The sequence below is a fragment of the Crinia signifera genome, chromosome 5 (assembly GCF_055691185.1).
Source record: "Crinia signifera chromosome 5, ASM5569118v1, whole genome shotgun sequence".
Taxonomy (NCBI): Eukaryota; Metazoa; Chordata; class Amphibia; order Anura; family Myobatrachidae; genus Crinia; species Crinia signifera.
The window spans coordinates 332,343,987-332,366,633 of record NC_139221.1 but is presented as its reverse complement, the minus strand read 5'-3'; the positions used below and the strand labels follow the sequence as shown (position 1 = coordinate 332,366,633).

General features: G+C 48.2%; 1 protein-coding gene across 1 annotated transcript in view; it reads right to left on the bottom strand.

Annotated features, from left to right (window-relative positions):
- Positions 1–3,824: 3,824 nt before the first annotated feature.
- LOC146005650 (alanine aminotransferase 2-like) overlaps positions 3,825–22,647 on the bottom strand; it is a 79,097-nt gene continuing 60,274 nt past the window's right edge. Inside the window, exons 8-11 of the mRNA XM_083145041.1 lie at positions 10,872–11,043; positions 9,125–9,280; positions 7,033–7,142; positions 3,825–5,005 (exon numbers count right to left, since the gene is read on the bottom strand). Of these exons, the coding sequence (XP_083001167.1) occupies positions 4,915–5,005; positions 7,033–7,142; positions 9,125–9,280; positions 10,872–11,043 (529 nt within the window). The 3' untranslated portion in view covers positions 3,825–4,914. The remainder of the gene's footprint in view (positions 5,006–7,032; positions 7,143–9,124; positions 9,281–10,871; positions 11,044–22,647) is intronic.

Sequence of the window (22,647 nt, the reverse complement as noted above, 5' to 3'; positions counted from 1 at the left end):
CACTTATTATATTAGCACTGCAGCCAGAGCCGGGGACCCGACAGATCTGCGTGTCCGGGTTAGAGGCAGCGGCGCTGGCGGCAATGGGGTAAGTAGGGGGAGGGCAGGAGTCGGGACCTGGGACTCGACAGAAGGTAACTATAGTCCCGCAGACCCCCCCGGCGTCCACACCTTCTTAGCGCCTCCCCACCACCGCGGGGGCTGCCGGACTATAGTTACGCCACTGCCCTGAACCCCAGGGTACCCAGGTCACCCGGTATCCTCACAGGGAGTTTAACAGTGGTGCCAGACAGCGGCAGGCAGATGGGTGGAGAGCGTTGCTGCACACCCTGTCTGTACCAGACATCATAGCAGGTCCACCCTATTTAAAACTTCACAGCAGCTCAGGGACTGGCAGCCAATCAGGAGTCATCACTGCCACTCCTGATTGACTGCCGGACAGCGAACTGGCATGAGACTTGAAATAGCCATGGACCTGTCTTGCTTGCTATCTCTCTACCAGCAGTGTCACCCTCCTGTCCTGTTCCCGGACATTGTATAGTCCACGTACTGCCCATTACACAGACAGAGATAATGGAATCACACAAGCAGAAACCAAATCATTTATTGTGCAGTAATGAAATACAGGAATATATGTCCAGGGACTAATCCAGGACTCCGGAACAGATCCAGGAAATTAGGGACAATTGGCTGCTAGGAAGAGTGCATGTGCTGCTATTTCTGATTGGGACTCAGAGGGTGAACTCGGAGGCAGGGCCAGATTAAAGCAGGGGCAAAAGGGGTCAGTACCCCTGGGCCCCCCTCTAGCTAGGGCCCCCCTGTGGTTGGCATGTATTTTTAGCTAAAGGTTATGTGCATGGAAGTGGGGTACTGCTGCAGCTTCACCTATCTGCCCATGTGACAATGATTAATGGTGCGGAGCATCGGGAGCCAAGGCACACTGATTGCACAAGTGTACACTGCATTACTGGGAGCTGACTAAGTCCTATGACACTTTACATAAGAGGTCAGAGGCTGAGAGGTTTGTGCTGAGCTCTGATTGGTGGAGCTCAGGCCCATGGAGGCAGCACTAGGACTGTGCAGTCCTACAGAGTAAGGTGCAGAGGAACAAACACAGGCTTTTCATGTGGTATATATATATAACTGCAGGGGGTGGCACTCCAAGCAGGTGAGTGATACAGTGGTAAATAGAATTAGTCGGTGCCCGTCCGACAGTCTCAATCCCGATAGTCATTAGCTCGATGTTGGGATCCAGACTGTCCGGACTCAGACAGCATGGTGAGCGCAACTAAGCCCCTTGCAGGCTGGCTGCGCTCGCCACCTGTTCTATTCTCCCTCTATGGGGGTCATGGACCCCTACAAGGGAAAATAGCATATGGCCGTCGGGAACCCGGCTGTCGGTGTTTTGACAGTCGGGATCCTGACCTTGGGTAAATGCCTGTCGGGATCCCGACTGTTGGGATCCTGTCTGGCACCCGTCTTGATATGGATGTGTGGCACTCGCAAAAATAATAACCAACATCAGGTATATTTCAACCAACGTTTCAAGGTCCTGTGACCTCTTTATCCAGGTGTAACAATGGAATCAAACGAATACAAAGTGTAAAGTGAAATAAATACCTGCAGAATATCCCGTTGGTGCTCACGGCACGGCATCCCCGGTGGCTGAAGATGAAGTCACCTGAGGCCTAGACGGACCTTAAAGACACCAATGCATTATTGTTGAAGCTGCTAGCCATTACAGAAATTCCACCCGATTGTATATTGGGTACCATTGACGTGTCCAGTCTATACACGATTATTCTGCACCAGGCCGGGCTGGACGCGGTTAAAAAATTAATTTCCAACAATAGTCTATAGACTGGTCCTCCAATTTCCTTTTTTATTTGCAATTACTGGAGCTAGTGTTGAAAATAAATAATTTTATGTTTAATGGCAAATTTTATTTGCAATTAAGGGGTGTGCGTTGGGGTCCTCAGTGGCCCCATCGCTTGCCAATTCCTATATGTTCGACGTTGAACAAAGATTGTTCACTGATAATGTACTTGCTAAAGATCATTTAATGTTGTACACAAGGTACATTGATGATCTCCTGATCATTTGGTCAGGGGATCAGGACAAACTGGAAGCCTTAATTATTAGCCATCATTCTTTAGAATCTCCTTTTAAACTGACGTATACATTGAGTTCTGAATCTGTTCAATATTTGGATGTTAACATCAAAGTGGAAAATTGACGTATCACAACGTCCTTATTTACAAAACCAACGGATAGGAATAACACCCTCCTGGCCACTAGTTTTCATCCCATATCCCTGAAAAAGGGACCCTTTTCCCAATTGCTACGGGCTCGGTGCATCTGCAGTGAACCTGAGGGTGTAGAAATAGCTCTCACGAACATGAGAGAGGTTATCCCTTAAAAGACCTGGAAGCCACAAAAAGTAGGGTTCTTTCCATGTCAAGGGAAGAGGCATTGTTAACTCTTATTGGCCAATTGTAACGTCAGATTCCATATTACCAGCCCTTCAAATTAAAAGGATCATGAATTCCTACAATAGAAAGTAAAAACCTCAAGGATTTCTTGGTCAAAAATGATGTGATATTTCCTTTACCCAAAAAATCCCTCCTTTTTGGGAAGACCTAAGGGGGGATGCTACTGCGGATGCATTACCTGTAGTTACAGTATATGACCCCGGGAGATACATTCCATCACCCATTTTCCGGCAAAAAGTTTAAGATCTTTCATAGAGTCGGGTGTTCAACTAAGTACGTCATATACCTTATTAGTTGTCCCTGCGGTCGCCATTACGTTGGTAAGGCCGACAGGACTTTTAAGGAACGGGCAGCAGCACACCGGTCGGTCCATAATTCTGGACACAGCGACCAACCCGTTGCTAGACATTTTTTGGAGGCCACACACAGTCTAACATCCTTGAGGTACTGGAGCATTGATCATGTCCCCACTCTCAAATGGTGTGTGTGTGTGTGACATAGTGTTCATTCTAGCAACCGCTATCTTTGAAAACCCATGCAGTTCCTCTTCCCTGCTTGGGGTGTTGCTGTCTGCTGTGATGTTTCTAGCACAGGTCTGCAAGGCATATCAGTGCTGATATACAGACCACACTGTGCTAGGAGCACTACATCAGACAGCGACACCCCAGGTAGGGAAGAGGAACTGCATGGCTTTTCAAAGATAGCGGGTGCTAGAAGGAACACTGACAGATAATTGCGGCTGCTCCAACTGGAAAGCCAATGGGTATTTCGTTTAGACACACTGGTTTCCAGAGGTCTGAACGAACATGCAGGATTATCCTGCTTTCTGTAAAAATATCTTCAGATGTAGTCCGATACATAGAATAAATGTATTTAGTGCAGCTAGGAGTATATCAGTGTTTATATAAAACTGTTTTAGATTAATCAGAATGTCGACACCTGTTCCCCAATAGCTGTTTTATTATCTTTTTAGCATTTTTTATGTATCACGTGTGTACTTCCTCTCGGGCTCCTGGCCGGGACGGATCTTAGGTGATGTCATCTTCAGCCGCCGGGGATGCCGTTCCGGGAGCACCAACGGGATCTTCTGCAGGTATTTATTTCACTTTGCACTTTGTATTTGTTTGATTCCAATGATACATCTTGATAAGGAGGTCACAGGACCTTGAAATGTTGGTTGAAATATACCTGGTGTTGGTTATTTTTTTGCGTGTGCTGCTGTTACCCCACATTCATGTCAAGACAGCCAGCCTGCCTATATGGAGGGCACCACCTAATTCTATTTACCACTGTACCACTCACCTGCTTGGAGTGCTACCCCCCCCCCCCCCCCCCTGCAGTTACCCATTGCCTTTACAGTGTAATATTCTCCCATGCAGTTTGCGGCCAGTAATGACAAGTGCAAGGGTGCCCCCCTGTCTGAAGTGCCTTGGGCCCCCCGAAGGCTTAATCTGCCACTGCTCGGAGGGTGTACTGGGGGGGGGGAGTGGTTGGAGGGTGTACTCAGGGAGTAGGTGGAGTTTGTAATTGTAGGAAGTACTCAGAGGGTGTAGTCTGGGGAGTCCGCATGGGGTGTACTAGGAGTGTGTACTCGGGAGAGTAGTTGGAGGGTGTAATTGTAGGAAGTACTCGGAGGGTGTAGTCTGGGGAGTCCGCATAGGGCATACTCAGAGGGTGTACTCGGGGGAGTCGTTGGAGGGTGTAATTGTAGGAAGTACTCGGAGGGTGTAGTCTGGGGAGTCCGCATAGGGCATATTTAGAGGGTGTACTCGGGGGAGTCGTTGGAGGGTGTAATTGTAGGAAGTACTCGGAGGGTGTAGTCTGGGGAGTAGTTGGAGGGCGTACTCTAAGGGCCTTATTCAGCCCTGTTTCCAAGGCTGTGTGTAATCGCAGCCTAGCGAACAAGTAAATTCCAGGGGCTGGCCGACCGCCAGTGTGAAACTCCGAACCTGAATATTGGGGATGGGGCCGAATTTGTACCCAAGCGAAGAGGTCTGAATAGGCCCCTAAGTTTGTTGTTGGAAGGTGCAGTTGAGTGAACTACTCAGGGGATTTATTGAGCATGAGTACGGTGTAGTTGGGGGGAGCAATCGGAGGGAGTACTTGGAGGGCGTAGTTGGAGGGAATAGTCAGAAGGTGTATTTAAAGGGGGAGTATTTGGAGAGTGCAGTTTGGGGGGTCTACTCAGAGGATGTACTTTCAGCAGCAATTGGAGGGAGGAGTACTCGGAGGTTATAGTTGGGAGATACTCGATTGTTGTAGCTGGGGGAGTACTCAGAGGATGTAGTTGCAGGATACTCGGAGGTTGTAGTTGGGGGATACTCGGAGGTTGTAGCTGGGGAGTACTTGGAGGGTATTATGGTCCATGTGTAAGGACTGTGGTGAGAGGATATATATGACGTGTCCCCAGGTGTCCTGTCCATCAGGAATATTCCGCCATAAACCTTCCATGGAACTCTGTGATCTTTTCTAGAGTAGATTTCAGTTCCTCGATTGGAGGGAGCAGAGATAACCTAGAACACAGAGAGATCTACGTCTCATGTCAGGTATAGTAATGGGGTATACACTATTCCCTGTAATTCATTGTCCTATAACACACAACCCAGCCTGCCTCTGGTCTGTATCATTATACCCCGGCCAGTCTCTGCTCTGTACCATTATTCCCTGTCCTTTCTCTGCTCTGTACCATTATTCCCTGTCATTTCTCTTGTCTGTACCATTATACCCCGGCCTGCCTCTGGTCTGTACCATTATACCCCGGCCTGCCTCTGGTCTGTATCATTATACCCTGTCCTGCCTCTGGTCTGTATCATTATACCCCGGCCTGTCTCTGGTCTGTATCATTATACCCCGGCCAGTCTCTGCTCTGTACCATTATTCCCTGTCCTTTCTCTGCTCTGTACCATTATTCCCTGTCATTTCTCTTGTCTGTACCATTATACCCCGGCCTGCCTCTGGTCTATATCATTACACCCCGGCCTGCCTCTGGTCTATATCATTACACCCCGGCCTGCCTCTGGTCTATATCATTACACCCCGGCCTGCCTCTGGTCTGTACCATTATACCCGGCCTGTCTCTGGTCTGTACCATTATAACCCGGCCTGTCTCTGGTCTATATCATTATACCCCGGCCAGTCTCTGCTCTGTACCATTATACCCCGGCCTGTCTCTGCTCTGTACCATTATACCCCGGCCTGTCTCTGGTCTGTACCATTATAACCCGGCCGGCCTGTGGTCTGTACCATTATACCCTGTCATTTGTCTTGTCTATATCATTACACCCCGGCCTGCCTCTGGTCTGTATCATTATACCCCGGCCTGTCTCTGGTCTGTACCATTATACCCCGGCCTGCCTCTGGTCTGTACCATTATACCCCGGCCTGTCTCTGGTCTGTACCATTATACCCAGGTCTGTCTCTGGTCTGTACCATTATACCCAGGCCTGTCTCTGGTCTGTACCATTATACCCCGGCCAGTCTCTGCTCTGTACCATTATTCCCTGTCCTTTCTCTGCTCTGTACCATTATTCCCTGTCATTTCTCTTGTCTGTACCATTATACCCTGTCCTGCCTCTGGTCTGTACCATTATACCCCGGCCTGTCTCTGGTCTGTACCATTATACCCAGGTCTGTCTCTGGTCTGTACCATTATACCCAGGCCTGTCTCTGGTCTGTATCATTATACCCAGGCCTGTCTCTTGTCTGTACCATTATACCCTGTCCTGCCTCTGGTCTGTACCATTATACCCCGGCCTGTCTCTGGTCTGTACCATTATACCCAGGCCTGTCTCTGGTCTGTACCATTATACCCAGGCCTGTCTCTGGTCTGTATCATTATAACCCGGCCTGTCTCTGGTCTGTACCATTATACCCGGCCTGTCTCTGGTCTATACCATAATACCCGGCCTGTCTATGGTCTGTACCATTATAACCCGGCCTGTCTCTGGTCTGTAACAATATACCCGGCCTGTCTATGGTCTGTATCATTATAACCCGGCCTGTCTCTGGTCTGTACCATTATACCCCAGCCTTCCTCTGGTCTGTATCATTATACCCGGCCTGTCTCTGGTCTGTATCATTATACCCCAGCCTGCCTCTGGTCTGTATCATTATACCCGGCCTGTCTCTGGTCTGTACCATTATACCCCGGCCTGTCTCTGGTCTATACCATAATACCCGGCCTGTCTATGGTCTGTACCATTATAACCCGGCCTGTCTCTGGTCTGTAACAATATACCCGGCCTGCCTCTGGTCTGTATCATTATACCCGGCCTGCCTCTGGTCTGTACCATTATACCCTGACCTGTCTCTTGTCTGTACGATTATACCTGGCCTGTCTCTGGTCTGTATCATTACCCATCCTTTATCTTCCCTCTGTCATTATACTACCCACTTCCTCTGCCCACTCTTATTTGCATACTGCAGTCCCTGGCATCATACAGGATAATAAGCAATGAATAACACTCTGGCAGTGTAATAACCTGAGTGTATAGGTGGAGGTGTCAATATCTATATACATAAGAAGAAGGTCCGCACTTACCTGGCGTGGTAGGTCCCCACTTGTCCGAAGCTGCTGCCAGCACTCAGTACGATGCCCGTGTCCTCCAACAGGAGATGGCAGAAGAACACGTCTGGTTCTAGGCCTCGGTCCTAATGAAGATGTGACACTTGTGAGATGTGGAAGTGTTTGTATATAATTCCAGTGCATATATAATAATTACAGTATGTCGATTAGTTTTTGCAGCCTGTAGTGCAGAACAATCCATATTTTGTCAGGAACACTACAGATTTCCTGAATAAATGACATGAGTTTGGTCAGACACCACCTGATTACTTACTGGTCACATTAGACATAAGCAGTCTATATACAAATATTGACAATAATGAAGGGAAGGAAACAATCAGAAGGACCGTCACCTTCAGTCCAAATTACTCTGGTGCACCAACTGAATTATTGCTTTTGCTTATGGATATGATTTTGCAAAAAAAAATATTTTTTATTAAATAATGATTTTTACTTGCAGCTATGGGGAACAGTGATGGGGTCAAACATTATGTATGATTATGAGACTGTTTACTATGGGGCATTTAGTATATTCTACTTTTATTGCGATTTGTATACTTTATATAGATGATTTGTTTTTTGTTTATACTGGGGTGAGGCCCTTTTCTTGCAGTGTATGGAATTTTTGAATCATCTACCAGGCCCTATTAGATTTACGGCCAACTTTAGTCCTGTATCTGTAGACTACACGGTGAATTCACTCACAGTATGGTGTAAATAAGTGTTGTCACCAAGGCCGGATTTTGGAAGGGTGGCTCAGGTGGTCAGTACCCCTAGACCCCCTCTATAAATAAACCTTATCAGTCATATATATAATACAATGTAATAAAATACGGCCATAAAATTCTTTTAAAATTACAGTATTAGTTTTGTTGTTTCCTGATGAGAGCTGGAACCGGAAGCAAATCATCAGGATATTATATTGTAATGTGCATACATTAGCCTGGGAGAACATTTTTATGACAAAGAAGAACTTTTCATTGATGACCCAGAAGTAATTGACCAGATTAGTATTTGTACTGGGTCAGCATGCCTCTTGTAACATGGTAACAAATATATGCTATTTTGTGAGAAACCATGGTGACAAATCAATAAGTACAGTAGCTTGAGATGTTGACTACAGTATATCAACATCTATTTCGCAGAAAAATAGGAGAGAAAGTGTCATAAAAAAATTAGAAAAAAAATACTGATTGCTTGCTTTTCTTGTTCTGCAGAAAATTAGAAAAGGCCAAAAAAGAATAGAAAAATGATGAATTAATTGATTAAAAATATAATTTTGATGCCAAGATCCAGAGCTGTACTTGTTCTACAAGACATTTGAGAAAAAATGCCATTAAAATAGAAGAATGATTGATTGATTGATTAATTAACAATTAACATGCGTGAGGCACCACTGGATTTCTGCATAAAATGTTTTGTAAATTAGTACTGGTTTCAGATCAATAACCAAACCATTAAAATGTTTCTTTCTGCAAAATAGCCCATCACCAATGCCCCCATAAATAAATAAAAAAGTGCTGCAAAACAGAATTGCCCTTGGGCCCTACCTCTCACTGTTATGTTGTATATAAAGAAGTACAAGCACAGTTTATAAAGCAATCACTTCAGCAAGAGGGACTGCCTCTTTTTGTGGCTGAAGTTCTTGTTTTGTTTAGGTTATACAAATCAGTTTATTGATTGATTGAAGTTGATGATGAGGATGTTAGCAGTATACAGTAGATTGCATGGGCTGATCCACACTACTGGTGTACAAAATATTATAATTTTGTCAAATAAATTTCAGGAACTCGCAATTATTTAACATGGAAGATGTGACTAGGTGGTCCCTACCTCTACTACCTTGCATCACAAATGGACCATATGCCTTCACAATTGTCAGGATCTTGGGTAACATATCCCACATTAAAAAGCTTTTTTTTTCTTGGTTTATTGCCTGACATCACAATAATTTTCTTTTAAACACAGTAAAGTACGTCTGTGTAACCCCATTCCCACATACACCATATCTACACACCATAGCTATATAGCTGGTGACCCTTCCTGCAGATGCCATGTAACTAGATACCTGTGCCAGCCTGACAGCAGTCTCTGGGATATGGATCCTGGGAAAGGCGTACAGCGCTCCGTGGATGGGGTTACAGCGGAATCCAGGGGCCCGGTTCAGTATCTCCTCTGTCAGCTGAGCCTTCTCTGCCAGGTTATTCAGCAGGGACTGCTTCTCCTGGGGAGTAACACAGAGATGTTAGCCTGATGTATTCTATTCAGACTCCCTCATAAGATCACTTAGATCCATAGGTGGCATTTATATTAATGGTGCTGGCCACAAGGTGCTGCATTCTCCATCAATATAGTAGATTTTTCTTTGCAAACCTCAGAGTTTCTGTACACAGGAAGACCTGCAGTACTCTGGTACCATAAGAATATGTGTGCAGGAATACTTCTAACAATAATTGGAGTGAGGTTGGGCTACCTACAGACCTGGCACCAGTCCAATCCCCCCTCGCAACCAGCTCTACTACTACCCTCCTCCCCCTACAGCAATAGCCGCTGTTGCACATTCCATGGAGGCTCACTAATCAATGTATGATTAGTAAATACAATAAACATGTCTCGGGCATAGTCTGCACAGACTGGAGTGACACTGAAGGGGAGGGGCAGACAGACAGGAGTGACACTGAAGGGGAGGGGCAGACAGACTGGAGTGACACTGAAGGGGAGGGGAAAGCAGACAGGAGTGACACAGAAGGGGAGGGGCAGACAGACAGGAGGGACACTGAAGGGGAGGGGAAAGCAGACAGGAGTGACACTGAAGGGGAGGGGAAAGCAGACAGGAGTGACACAGAAGGAAGGGACAGACAGGAGGGACACAGAAGGGGAGGGATAGACAGACAGGAGGAGCAGACAGACAGGAGTGACAGAAGGGGTTGTGGCAGACAGACAGGAGGGACACAGAAGGGGAGGGACAGACAGACAAGAGGGACACAGGAGGGGAGGGACAGACAGACAGGAGTGACATTGAACGAGAGGGGCAGACAGACAGGAGTGACACAGAAGGGGAGGGGCAGACAGACAGGAGTGACACAGAAGGGGAGGGGCAGACAGACAGGAGTGACACAGAAGGGGAGGGGCAGACAGACAGGAAGGACACAGAAGGTAAGGGACAGACAGACAGGAGTGACACAGAAGGGGAGGGGCAGACAGACAGGAGGGACACAGAAAGGGGAGGGGCAGACAGACAGGAGGGACACAGAAAGGGGAGGGGCAGACACGCAGGAGGGACACAGAAGGGGAGGGACAGACAGGAGTGACACAGAAGGGGAGGGACAGACAGACAGGAAGGACACAGAAGGGGAGGGGCAGACAGACAGAAAGGATACAGAAGGGGAGGGGCAGACAGACTGTAGGGACACAGAAGGGGTAGAAGTGATTGTGCACAGAAGGTTCGGATGCGAGATGGCTGGGTATAATAAAGAAGTGGCTCTTGAGAGCTGGGCTTTCTACTCCCATACCTTTCTCATACATGTAATAACTATCTGTCATATCCACTCCCCCTGGTCCAACGTCATTGTGCCACCTATCAAACTGCTGTACTGAGTATCAGCAATCAGCCAGAGGTACAGAGGTGCAGCCTCACCAACCCCCAGAAGTCTACCGGTGAGGTGTCGCAGAGAAGCCTGGCGGCAGCGACTACTCACCTACAACAGAAGAATGAGCCCACCCTGGAGATGGATTAGAAGTAGAGGAATGGGAACCCTTATTACTGCAGACCCCAGATCTACAAGCTCTCCATCTCTCCAGCCCAGAACACTCACCGCCATGTAGGTCTCATAAGACGGGTCTCCTGGCTTTGGGGGATCCAACATCACATCCATCACCAGCGCCCCAAGTGCAGGCGGCACATGGAAGGATTTCAGCATGTACAAGATCTCAAACACCGATGGATCGATGTTCACAAACTCGGTATATGCAGATCGCAGCCCGCACCTCATGGGAGGAAGCAGAGAGATTATAGAGATTTATATATAACCTGCCCATCTGCAGACACACAGAGGGGTCCTCGTACCCCCAGCAGTGTTTTACTACCATGCCACCGGAGCTCAGGTATATAGAGCCCCAGACTCTCCAGTGACCTATGGCGAGATAGTAGACGCCTTCAGGTCAACCATGACCCCGCTGCTTAGACAGGCGGTAGCGGACATAACAGCGCAGCTGAGCACTCTCACCAAGAGAGTTGCACATAATGAAAATGTCTTAGGTGCGGCAACGCACGACATAGAGGGGCTCAAGCAATCAGTTAAATCCCTGACCACTGAAAATTACCAAGTCTGGAATAAGCTGGACGACTTGGAAAATAGGTCGAGGAGGAGTAATCTCCGTATAGTAGGTTTGCCGGAGTCCCTCAAAGGTCCTGCCCTGGCATTTTTTGTGAAAAACACCTTGCCCACATTGCTGGGGGTCTCACAGGAATGCAGTGACATGGTAATCGAAAGGGTGCATAGAGTTGGCCCGACCCCTTTCCCCACTAAGCCCAGACCTCGGGTCACTCTATTTAAGACTCTTAACTTTCTTCATAAGCAAGCTCTCTGGTCGGCCTCGCGCAAATTCAAAGACCTAATGTGGGAGGGTCATAAATTATTTCTATTTCAGGATTATTCCGTGGAATTGACCAGGGCCCGTAAAGCTTTTTCGCCTATTTGCTCCCAAATGATAGCTGAGGGTCGCAAGTTCGGCCTCCTTTACCCAGCACGTTTAAATTATCAGATTCCCTTATAGTCTGTGGGGACTTTAATTTGATATCGTCCCCGACCCTGGACAAATCAAAACCCAAATCCTCTGTCCCCACCCTCCCAAAACTAGGGGTCCCAACATTCGCAAACAAACTCCAACTGATTGACGTTTGGAGAGCCCTCCATCCTATTGACACTGAATTGACTTGCTTATCGTCAGCCCATGCTACTATGTCTAGGATAGATTACATTCTAATATCGCAATCCATATTCCCCATGGTTACATCCTCTCATATTGCTCCCATCGTTTTGTCAGACCATGCATTGGTCATTACTTCACTAGAATCTCCCCTGACACCACCTGAGAAAAGACAGTGGAAATTCCCAGCCTATCTGTCCAAAAACAAAGATTTTCAAAAGCATATTGAGCTAACATGGAAAGATTATACATTAAACAATGCAGACCATAAGACTTCTAATCCTACCCTTTTTTGGATGGCTTCTAAAACGGTGATGAGAGGCGCGATCATATCTTATGTATCAGACATGAAACGCCAATATGCCTCCAAATATATCACAATACAGTCCGAACTGACCGCAGCCTTTCAGCAATACAAATCAACACCCTCCCCAGGTAATAAACACATCTATACACTCGCAAAAACAAATTTCGATCATTACATTCAAACCCTAGGTGACAGACATTTATTTTCTGTAAACTACCGGTACCATAAATTTGGTAACAAGACAGGTAAACTATTGACTAATTTACTTCAAGGCACCCGATCTCCGGCAACGGTTCATCCTCTAAAAAAAGCAGATGGTACACTTACCTCCTCCAATTCAGAAATAGCTGACGTATTACGAGACTTTTACACTTTGTTATACTCTGACCCCCCCCCCTATGCTATCTTCCTCTTCATCACTACCCAATCTTCCTCATGACTTCTGGGATACCCTCATATGCCCAAAGATTACTGAACTAGATGCACAGAAATTGACTGCCCCCATACAATTAGAAGAGGTCACCGAGGCAATTAAGCATCTGAAAAGTGACAAAGCCCCCGGCCCTGATGGCCTCAGCGGTGATTTTTACAAAATACTTCTCCAGCACATAGGCCCCACCTTAGTCACTGTTCTTAACTCTATTCTTTCTGCCACGATCCCCCCTATACATTTCAACACGGCGACCCTCAGAGTACTCCCAAAACCAGGTAGGGACCCTTCCCTTCCTGGGTCTTATAGGCCTATTTCATTATTAAACCTTGACTATAAACTCTTAACAAAAATTCTGGCCGATCGACTAAAAACTATTCTCCCCTCCATTATACACCCGGACCAGACGGGTTTCATTGCAGGGAGACACTCTGAGACTAATGTCCGCAAAGTTCTCACGGCAGTTTACTCTTCTACAACAAAATCCTCCCTTCCCACGTCCAATTTGATTTTATCATTGGACGCGGAGAAGGCATTTGATCTAATTGAGTGGCCCCATTTATTTAACACCCTAACCAAATTTGGACTTCCTGCTAAATTTATATCATTTTTAAGATGTCTGTATACCTCTCCAACTACCCAAATTGCTAGTAATGGCCTTCTTTCATCCCCGATCACTATCCGTAAAGGGACCCGTCAAGGGTGCCCACTATCCCCTCTCCTATTTGCCATAGCCCTAGAACCTTTAGCCATCGCCATAAGAACCTCTGACATATACAAAGGGATGAAGATCGGCAACATCGAGCTGCGTCTGTCATTATTTGCAGATGACATGTTGCTCTTCATTTCTGAACCTACCTCCACTATCCCTGAGATACTACGTCTCATCTTTTCATTTGGAGCCGTTGCCGGATATCGCATAAACCTCTCTAAGTCAGAAATTCTGCTTTTCCCCAATACGGATAAGAGAGTTAGAGAATACCTGGCCTCTTTACCTTTTAATACCACTTCCTCTGACATTAAATACTTGGGCATCAAAATCACAGCTAACCTTAACAACTTATGCGCCAAAAATTACGCACCTGTTATTGCGAAAATTTCTACATCACTAGACAGCTGGAAGATGCTCCCAATATCTCTATTAGGTAGAGTGGCGGTCATACAAAGCATAATCTTTCCCAAACTCTTTTATCTGATGCAGAAAATCCCTTTACACATATCCAAATCAGACTTGAAGAAACTTAATAAAATAATCCCATGCTTTTTATGGCGGGGCAAAAAACCTAGGATCGCACTCACTAAATTATCAGCTCCAAGGAGAGCAGGGGGAGTGGGCTTACCTGATTTTATGTCATATAACCAATCAGTCCTATTCCGTTGTGTTGCTGACTGGCTGCTTGGAACTAGTTCCTTTACGGACACTAAATTAGATGAAGCAATGCTCTATCCTTTTTCACCAGGCGCGCTCTTACATTCTAAAAAGTCAGACATACCACCAATAGTGCTTAACAACCCACTATTCAGAGATATCTATCACTCATGGATAGCGGTCAACAAATCCCTACATAGAAACCCACAGTCATCTAAACACATACCATTATGGGGAAACCCAGCTTTCCCACCATCCCTGTCCAATTACAATTTCCGTCGATGGCATGATTTGGGAATAACAGCTTCTTCCAAGGTGTTTGATCCGGGGGGCACTATACTCCCTTTTGTAGACCTACAATCCAAGTATAACTTGCCTCGAGGGCAATTCTTCATGTATTTGCAGCTACGCCACTACCTTTGCTCTCTCTCACCCACACCGCATAACCCTCAACTATCCTCGGGACCGGACCGACTACAAATTCTTCTATCCGCACTTGAAAAAATATAGAATAAGTTCACTTTACTCTATTCTTACTGATTTAAACACATCTGAGAGATGGAATAAGCTCCACAATAGATGGGCTCAAGTGCTGCCAAACATCCCGTCCCCCCAATCTATTAGCGAGAGATATGAACAGACGATGAAAATTTTAGGATCCGCTTATCTGCAGGAAACCCATTATTTCTCTATACACATGGCTTACATCTCCCCAGCCAGATACGCTCACTTTGCCGAAGGAAATGAAGGTCATTGCCCTAAATGTAAGATAGCCTCAGCATCCTTTATACATTGTATGTGGTACTGTCAAAAAATTTTGCCACAAACTGGTATATTATATTAATCGCACACTCCAGTTAAATGTGACTCTTCACCCAGTTGCATGTTTGTTTGCCAATTTCACTGTTTGGGATCTAAATCGAAGAACGTCACTACTAACCCCAGTGCTAACAACGGTGGTGACAGTGGCGAAAAAAGTTATCCTCACTCATTGGCTAACAAAATCCTCCCCCACTGTGGAAGAGGTTCAGACTAAAATGTTACAGCTTCTATACTTTGACAGAAAAACCGCAACTATGCATATTGAAGAAGGGAATTTACATGAATAGTCTTGACCCTGATGTTCAAACCCGAATCCAAAAAATCTTTGAGCAGACCCATTGGTTCTCTCTGAACCAACCTCAGAAATAATCTTTCTCTAATAGCATTATATACTGCTAGAATGATTGTTACTCATAGAAAATATGATGTTTGAAAAATTTTGCTAGGACTTTACTGGTCCTCTCCCTCCCCCCTCCCCCACCCCATCATCCACCCTCCCGTCATTACTTTCCACCCCCCCTCTTACCTATGTTATATATATATATGTTCCTTATAAGTTTCTTATATATGTACTGGATATTGTTGCATTACAGGGCGGTGTGACTAGACATAAGTTATAAGTACACCAGATAGGAGGCGTAGTGTGACCTCTCTATATGAAACGTTACCCGAACTCGCTATTAGTCAGGTTGTTTACGATAGGCCATGTTGGGCTTTATAACGCATAGCTATTTTGGGGTATTTCTTTAAAGATCAACAACACCATTCAAGAAGAATTCTACGTCATTGCTTCACTATTCTTCACTATTCTAAACGACTGAATATATTCAGCGCAATGTGTGTATTTAGATATAATTCTATGATTGTATTCTCTGTATCTGTGTCCAATAGATCTGACTGTTACAGACTTATAAGACACCTGAATGTGGAGCTACAGGTTGTTACACTTCATTTGAAAATACAATAAAAAAGTTATGAAAAAAAAAACCTGCCCATCTGCAGACACACAGAGGGGTCCTCGTACCCCCAGCCTCGGTATATGCAGATCGCAGCCCGCACCTCATGGGAGGAAACAGAGGGATTATAGAGACTTATATATAACCTGCCCATCTGCAGACACACAAAGGGGTCCTCGCACCCCCAGCCTCGGTATATGCAGATCGCAGCCCGCACCTCATGGGAGGAAGCAGAGAGATTATAGTGACTTATATATAACCTGCCCATCTGCAGACACACAGAGGGGTCCTCTCACCCCCAGCCTCGGTATATGCAGATCGCAGCCCGCACCTCATGGGAGGAAGCAGAGAGATTATAGTGACTTATATATAACCTGCCCATCTGCAGACACACAGAGGGGTCCTCGTACCCCCAGCCTCGGTATAAGCAGATCGCAGCCCGCACCTCATGGGAGGAAGCAGAGAGATTATAGAGACTTATATATAACCTGCCCATCTGCAGACACACAGAGAGGTCCTCGCACCCCCAGCCTCGGTATATGCAGATCGCAGCCCGCACCTCATGGGAGGAAACAGAGGGATTATAGAGACTTATATATAACCTGCCCATCTGCAGACACACAAAGGGGTCCTCGCACCCCCAGCCTCGGTATATGCAGATCGCAGCCCGCACCTCATGGGAGGAAGCAGAGAGATTATAGTGACTTATATATAACCTGCCCATCTGCAGACACACAGAGGGGTCCTCTCACCCCCAGCCTCGGTATATGCAGATCGCAGCCCGCACCTCATGGGAGGAAGCAGAGAGATTATAGTGACTTATATATAACCTGCCCATCTGCAGACACACAGAGGGGTCCTCGTACCCCCAGCCTCGGTATAAGCAGATCGCAGCCCGCACCTCATGGGAGGAAGCAGAGAGATTATAGAGACTTATATATAACCTGCCCATCTGCAGACACACAGAGGGGTCCTCTCACCCCCAGCCTCGGTATATGCAGATCGCAGACCGCACCTCATGGGAGGAAACAGAGGGATTATAGAGACTTATATATAACCTGCCCATCTGCAGACACACAAAGGGGTCCTCGCACCCCCAGCCTCGGTATATGCAGATCGCAGCCCGCACCTCATGGGAGGAAGCAGAGGGATTATAGAGACTTATATATAACCTGCCCATCTGCAGACACACAGAGGGGTCCTCTCACCCCCAGCCTCGGTATATGCAGATCGCAGCCCGCACCTCATGGGAGGAAGCAGAGAGATTATAGTGACTTATATATAACCTGCCCATCTGCAGACACACAGAGGGGTCCTCGTACCCCCAGCCTCGGTATAAGCAGATCGCAGCCCGCACCTCATGGGAGGAAGCAGAGGGATTATAGTGACTTATATATAACCTGCCCATCTGCAGACACACAGAGGGGTCCTCGCACCCCCAGCCTCGGTATATGCAGTTCGCAGCCCGCACCTCATGGGAGGAAGCAGAGATTATAGAGACTTATATATAACCTGCCCATCTGCAGACACACAGAGGGGTCCTCTCACCCCCAGCCTCGGTATATGCAGATCGCAGCCCGCACCTCATGGGAGGAAGCAGAGGGATTATAGTGACTTATATATAACCTGCCCATCTGCAGACACACAGAGGGGTCCTCGTACCCCCAGCCTCGGTATAAGCAGATCGCAGCCCGCACCTCATGGGAGGAAGCAGAGAGATTATAGTGACTTATATATAACCTGCCCATCTGCAGACACACAGAGGGGTCCTCGCACCCCCAGCCTCGGTATATGCAGATCGCAGCCCGCACCTCATGGGAGGAAGCAGAGGGATTATAGTAACTTATATATAACCTGCCCATCTGCAGACACACAGAGGGGTCCTCGTACCCCCAGCCTCGGTATATGCAGATCGCAGCCCGCACCTCATGGGAGGAAGCAGAGAGATTATAGTGACTTATATATAACCTGCCCATCTACAGACACACAGAGGGGTCCTCGCACCCCCAGCCTCGGTATATGCAGATCGCAGCCCGCACCTCATGGGAGGAAGCAGAGGGATTATAGAGACTTATATATAACCTGCCCATCTGCAGACACACAGAGGGGTCCTCGCACCCCCAGCCTCGGTATATGCAGATCGCAGCCCGCACCTCATGGGAGGAAGCAGAGAGATTATAGTGACTTATATATAACCTGCCCATCTACAGACACACAGAGGGGTCCTCGCACCCCCAGCCTCGGTATATGCAGATCGCAGCCCGCACCTCATGGGAGGAAACAGAGGGATTATAGAGACTTATATATAACCTGCCCATCTGCAGACACACAAAGGGGTCCTCGCACCCCCAGCCTCGGTATATGCAGATCGCAGCCCGCACCTCATGGGAGGAAGCAGAGGGATTATAGAGATTTATATATAACCTGCCCATCTGCAGACACACAAAGGGGTCCTCGCACCCCCAGCCTCGGTATATGCAGATCGCAGCCCGCACCTCATGGGAGGAAGCAGAGGGATTATAGAGACTTATATATAACCTGCCCATCTGCAGACACACAGAGGGGTCCTCTCACCCCCAGCCTCGGTATATGCAGATCGCAGCCCGCACCTCATGGGAGGAAGCAGAGGGATTATAGAGACTTATATATAACCTGCCCATCTGCAGACACACAGAGGGGTCCTCGCACCCCCAGCCTCGGTATATGCAGATCGCAGCCCGCACCTCATGGGAGGAAGCAGAGGGATTATAGAGACTTATATATATCCTGCCCATCTGCAGACACACAGAGGGGTCCTCGCACCCCCAGCCTCGGTATATGCAGATCGCAGCCCGCACCTCATGGGAGGAAGCAGAGAGATTATAGAGAGTTATATATAACCTGCCCATCTGCAGACACACGGAGGGGTCCTCTCACCCCCAGCCTCGGTATAAGCAGATCGCAGCCCGCACCTCATGGGAGGAAACAGAGGGATTATAGAGAGTTATATATATCCTGCCCATCTGCAGACACACAGAGGGGTCCTCGCACCCCCAGCCTCGGTATATGCAGATCGCAGCCCGCACCTCATGGGAGGAAGCAGAGAGATTATAGAGAGTTATATATAACCTGCCCATCTGCAGACACACAGAGGGGTCCTCGTACCCCCAGCCTCGGTATAAGCAGATCGCAGCCCGCACCTCATGGGAGGAAACAGAGAGATTATAGAGACTTATATATAACCTGCCCATCTGCAGACACACAGAGGGGTCCTCGCACCCCCAGCCTCGGTATATGCAGATCGCAGCCCGCACCTCATGGGAGGAAGCAGAGAGATTATAGTGACTTATATATAACCTGCCCATCTGCAGACACACAGAGGGGTCCTCGTACCCCCAGCCTCGGTATATGCAGATCGCAGCCCGCACCTCATGGGAGGAAGCAGAGAGATTATAGTGACTTATATATAACCTGCCCATCTGCAGACACACAGAGGGGTCCTCGTACCCCCAGCCTCGGTATATGCAGATCGCAGCCCGCACCTCATGGGAGGAAGCAGAGGGATTATAGTGACTTATATATAACCTGCCCATCTGCAGACACACAGAGGGGTCCTCGTACCCCCAGCCTCGGTATATGCAGATCGCAGCCCGCACCTCATGGGAGGAAGCAGAGGGATTATAGTGACTTATATATAACCTGCCCATCTGCAGACACACAGAGGAGGACTCACACCCCCAGCCTCGGTAAATGCAGATCGCAGCCCGCACCTCATGGGAGGAAACAGAGGGATTATAGTGACTTATATATAACCTGCCCATCTGCAGACACACAGAGGGGTCCTCGTACCCCCAGCCTCGGTATAAGCAGATCGCAGCCCGCACCTCATGGGAGGAAGCAGAGAGATTATAGTGACTTATATATAACCTGCCCATCTGCAGACACACAGAGGGGTCCTCGTACCCCCAGCCTCGGTATAAGCAGATCGCAGCCCGCACCTCATGGGAGGAAGCAGAGAGATTATAGAGACTGATATATAACCTGCCCATCTGCAGACACACAGAGGGGTCCTCGCACCCCCAGCCTCGGTATATGCAGATCGCAGCCCGCACCTCATGGGAGGAAGCAGAGAGATTATAGTGACTTATATATAACCTGCCCATCAGCAGACACACAGAGGGGTCCTCGTACCCCCAGCCTTGGTATATGCAGATCGCAGCCCGCACCTCATGGGAGGAAGCAGAGAGATTATAGAGACTTATATATAACCTGCCCATCTGCAGACACACAGAGGGGTCCTCGAACCCCCAGCCTCGGTATAAGCAGATCGCAGCCCGCACCTCATGGGAGGAAGCAGAGGGATTATAGAGACTTATATATAACCTGCCCATCTGCAGACACACAGAGGGGTCCTCGTACCCCCAGCCTCGGTATAAGCAGATCGCAGCCCGCACCTCATGGGAGGAAGCAGAGAGATTATAGTGACTTATATATAACCTGCCCATCTGCAGACACACAGAGGGGTCCTCGTACCCCCAGCCTCGGTGTATGCAGATCGCAGCCCGCACCTCATGGGAGGAAGCAGAGAGATTATAGTGATTTATATGTAACCTGCCCATCTGCAGACACACAGAGGGGTCCTCGCACCCCCAGCCTCGGTATATGCAGATCGCAGCCTGCACCTCATGGGAGGAAGCAGAGAGATTATAGAGACTTATATATAACCTGCCCATCTGCAGACACACAGAGGGGTCCTCGCACCCCCAGCCTCGGTATATGCAGATCGCAGCCCGCACCTCATGGGAGGAAACAGGGGGATTATAGTGATTTATATATAACCTGCCCATCTGCAGACACACAGAGGGGTCCGCTCACCCCCAGCCTCGGTATAAGCAGATCGCAGCCCGCACCTCATGGGAGGAAACAGGGGGATTATAGAGATTTATATGTAACCTGCCCATCTGCAGACACACAGAGGGGTCCTCGCACCCCCAGCCTCGGTATATGCAGATCGCAGCCCGCACCTCATGGGAGGAAGCAGAGAGATTATAGTGACTTATATATAACCTGCCCATCTGCAGACACACAGAGGGGTCCTCGCACCCCTAGCCTCGGTATATGCAGATCGCAGCCCGCACCTCATGGGAGGAAGCAGAGAGATTATAGAGACTTATATATAACCTGCCCATCTGCAGAAACACAGAGGGGTCCTCGTACCCCCAGCCTCGGTATATGCAGATCGCAGCCCGCACCTCATGGGAGGAAGCAGAGGGATTATAGAGACTTATATATAACCTGCCCATCTGCAGACACACAGAGGGGTCCTCGCACCCCCAGCCTCGGTATATGCAGATCGCAGCCCGCACCTCATGGGAGGAAACAGAGAGATTATAGAGACTTATATATAACCTGCCCATCTGCAGACACACAGAGGGGTCCTCTCACCCCCAGCCTCGGTATATGCAGATCGCAGCCCGCACCTCATGGGAGGAAGCAGAGAGATTATAGAGACTTATATATAACCTGCCCATCTGCAGACACACAGAGGGGTCCGCTCACCCCCAGCCTCGGTATATGCAGATCGCAGCCCGCACCTCATGGGAGGAAGCAGAGAGATTATAGTGACTTATATATAACCTGCCCATCTGCAGACACACAGAGGGGTCCTCGCACCCCCAGCCTCGGTATATGCAGATCGCAGCCCGCACCTCATGGGAGGAAACAGAGAGATTATAGAGACTTATATATAACCTGCCCATCTGCAGACACACAGAGGGGTCCTCTCACCCCCAGCCTCGGTATATGCAGATCGCAGCCCGCACCTCATGGGAGGAAGCAGAGAGATTATAGAGACTTATATATAACCTGCCCATCTGCAGACACACAGAGGGGTCCTCCTACCCCCAGCCTCGGTATAAGCAGATCGCAGCCCGCACCTCATGGGAGGAAGCAGAGAGATTATAGAGACTTATATATAACCTGCCCATCTGCAGACACACAGAGGGGTCCTCGTACCCCCAGCCTCGGTATATGCAGATCGCAGCCCGCACCTCATGGGAGGAAGCAGAGAGATTATAGAGACTTATATATAACCTGCCCATCTGCAGACACACAGAGGGGTCCTCGTACCCCCAGCCTCGGTATATGCAGATCGCAGCCCGCACCTCATGGGAGGAAACAGAGAGATTATAGTGACTTATATGTAACCTGCCCATCTGCAGACACACAGAGGGGTCCTCTCACCCCCAGCCTCGGTATATGCAGATCGCAGCCCGCACCTCATGGGAGGAAGCAGAGAGATTATAGTGACTTATATGTAACCTGCCCATCTGCAGACACACAGAGGGGTCCTCGCACCCCCAGCCTCGGTATATGCAGATCGCAGCCCCCACCTCATGGGAGGAAGCAGAGAGATTATAGAGACTTATATATAACCTGCCCATCTGCAGACACACAGAGGGGTCCTCACACCCCCAGCCTCGGTATATGCAGATCGCAGCCCGCACCTCATGGGAGGAAGCAGAGGGATTATAGTGATTTATATATAACCTGCCCATCTGCAGACACACAGAGGGGTCCTCGCACCCCCAGCCTCGGTATATGCAGATCGCAGCCCGCACCTCATGGGAGGAAACAGAGAGATTATAGAGACTTATATATAACCTGCCCATCTGCAGACACACAGAGGGGTCCTCGTACCCCCAGCCTCGGTATATGGAGATCGCAGCCCGCACCTCATGGGAGGAAGCAGAGAGATTATAGAGACTGATATATAACCAGCCCATCTGCAGACACACAG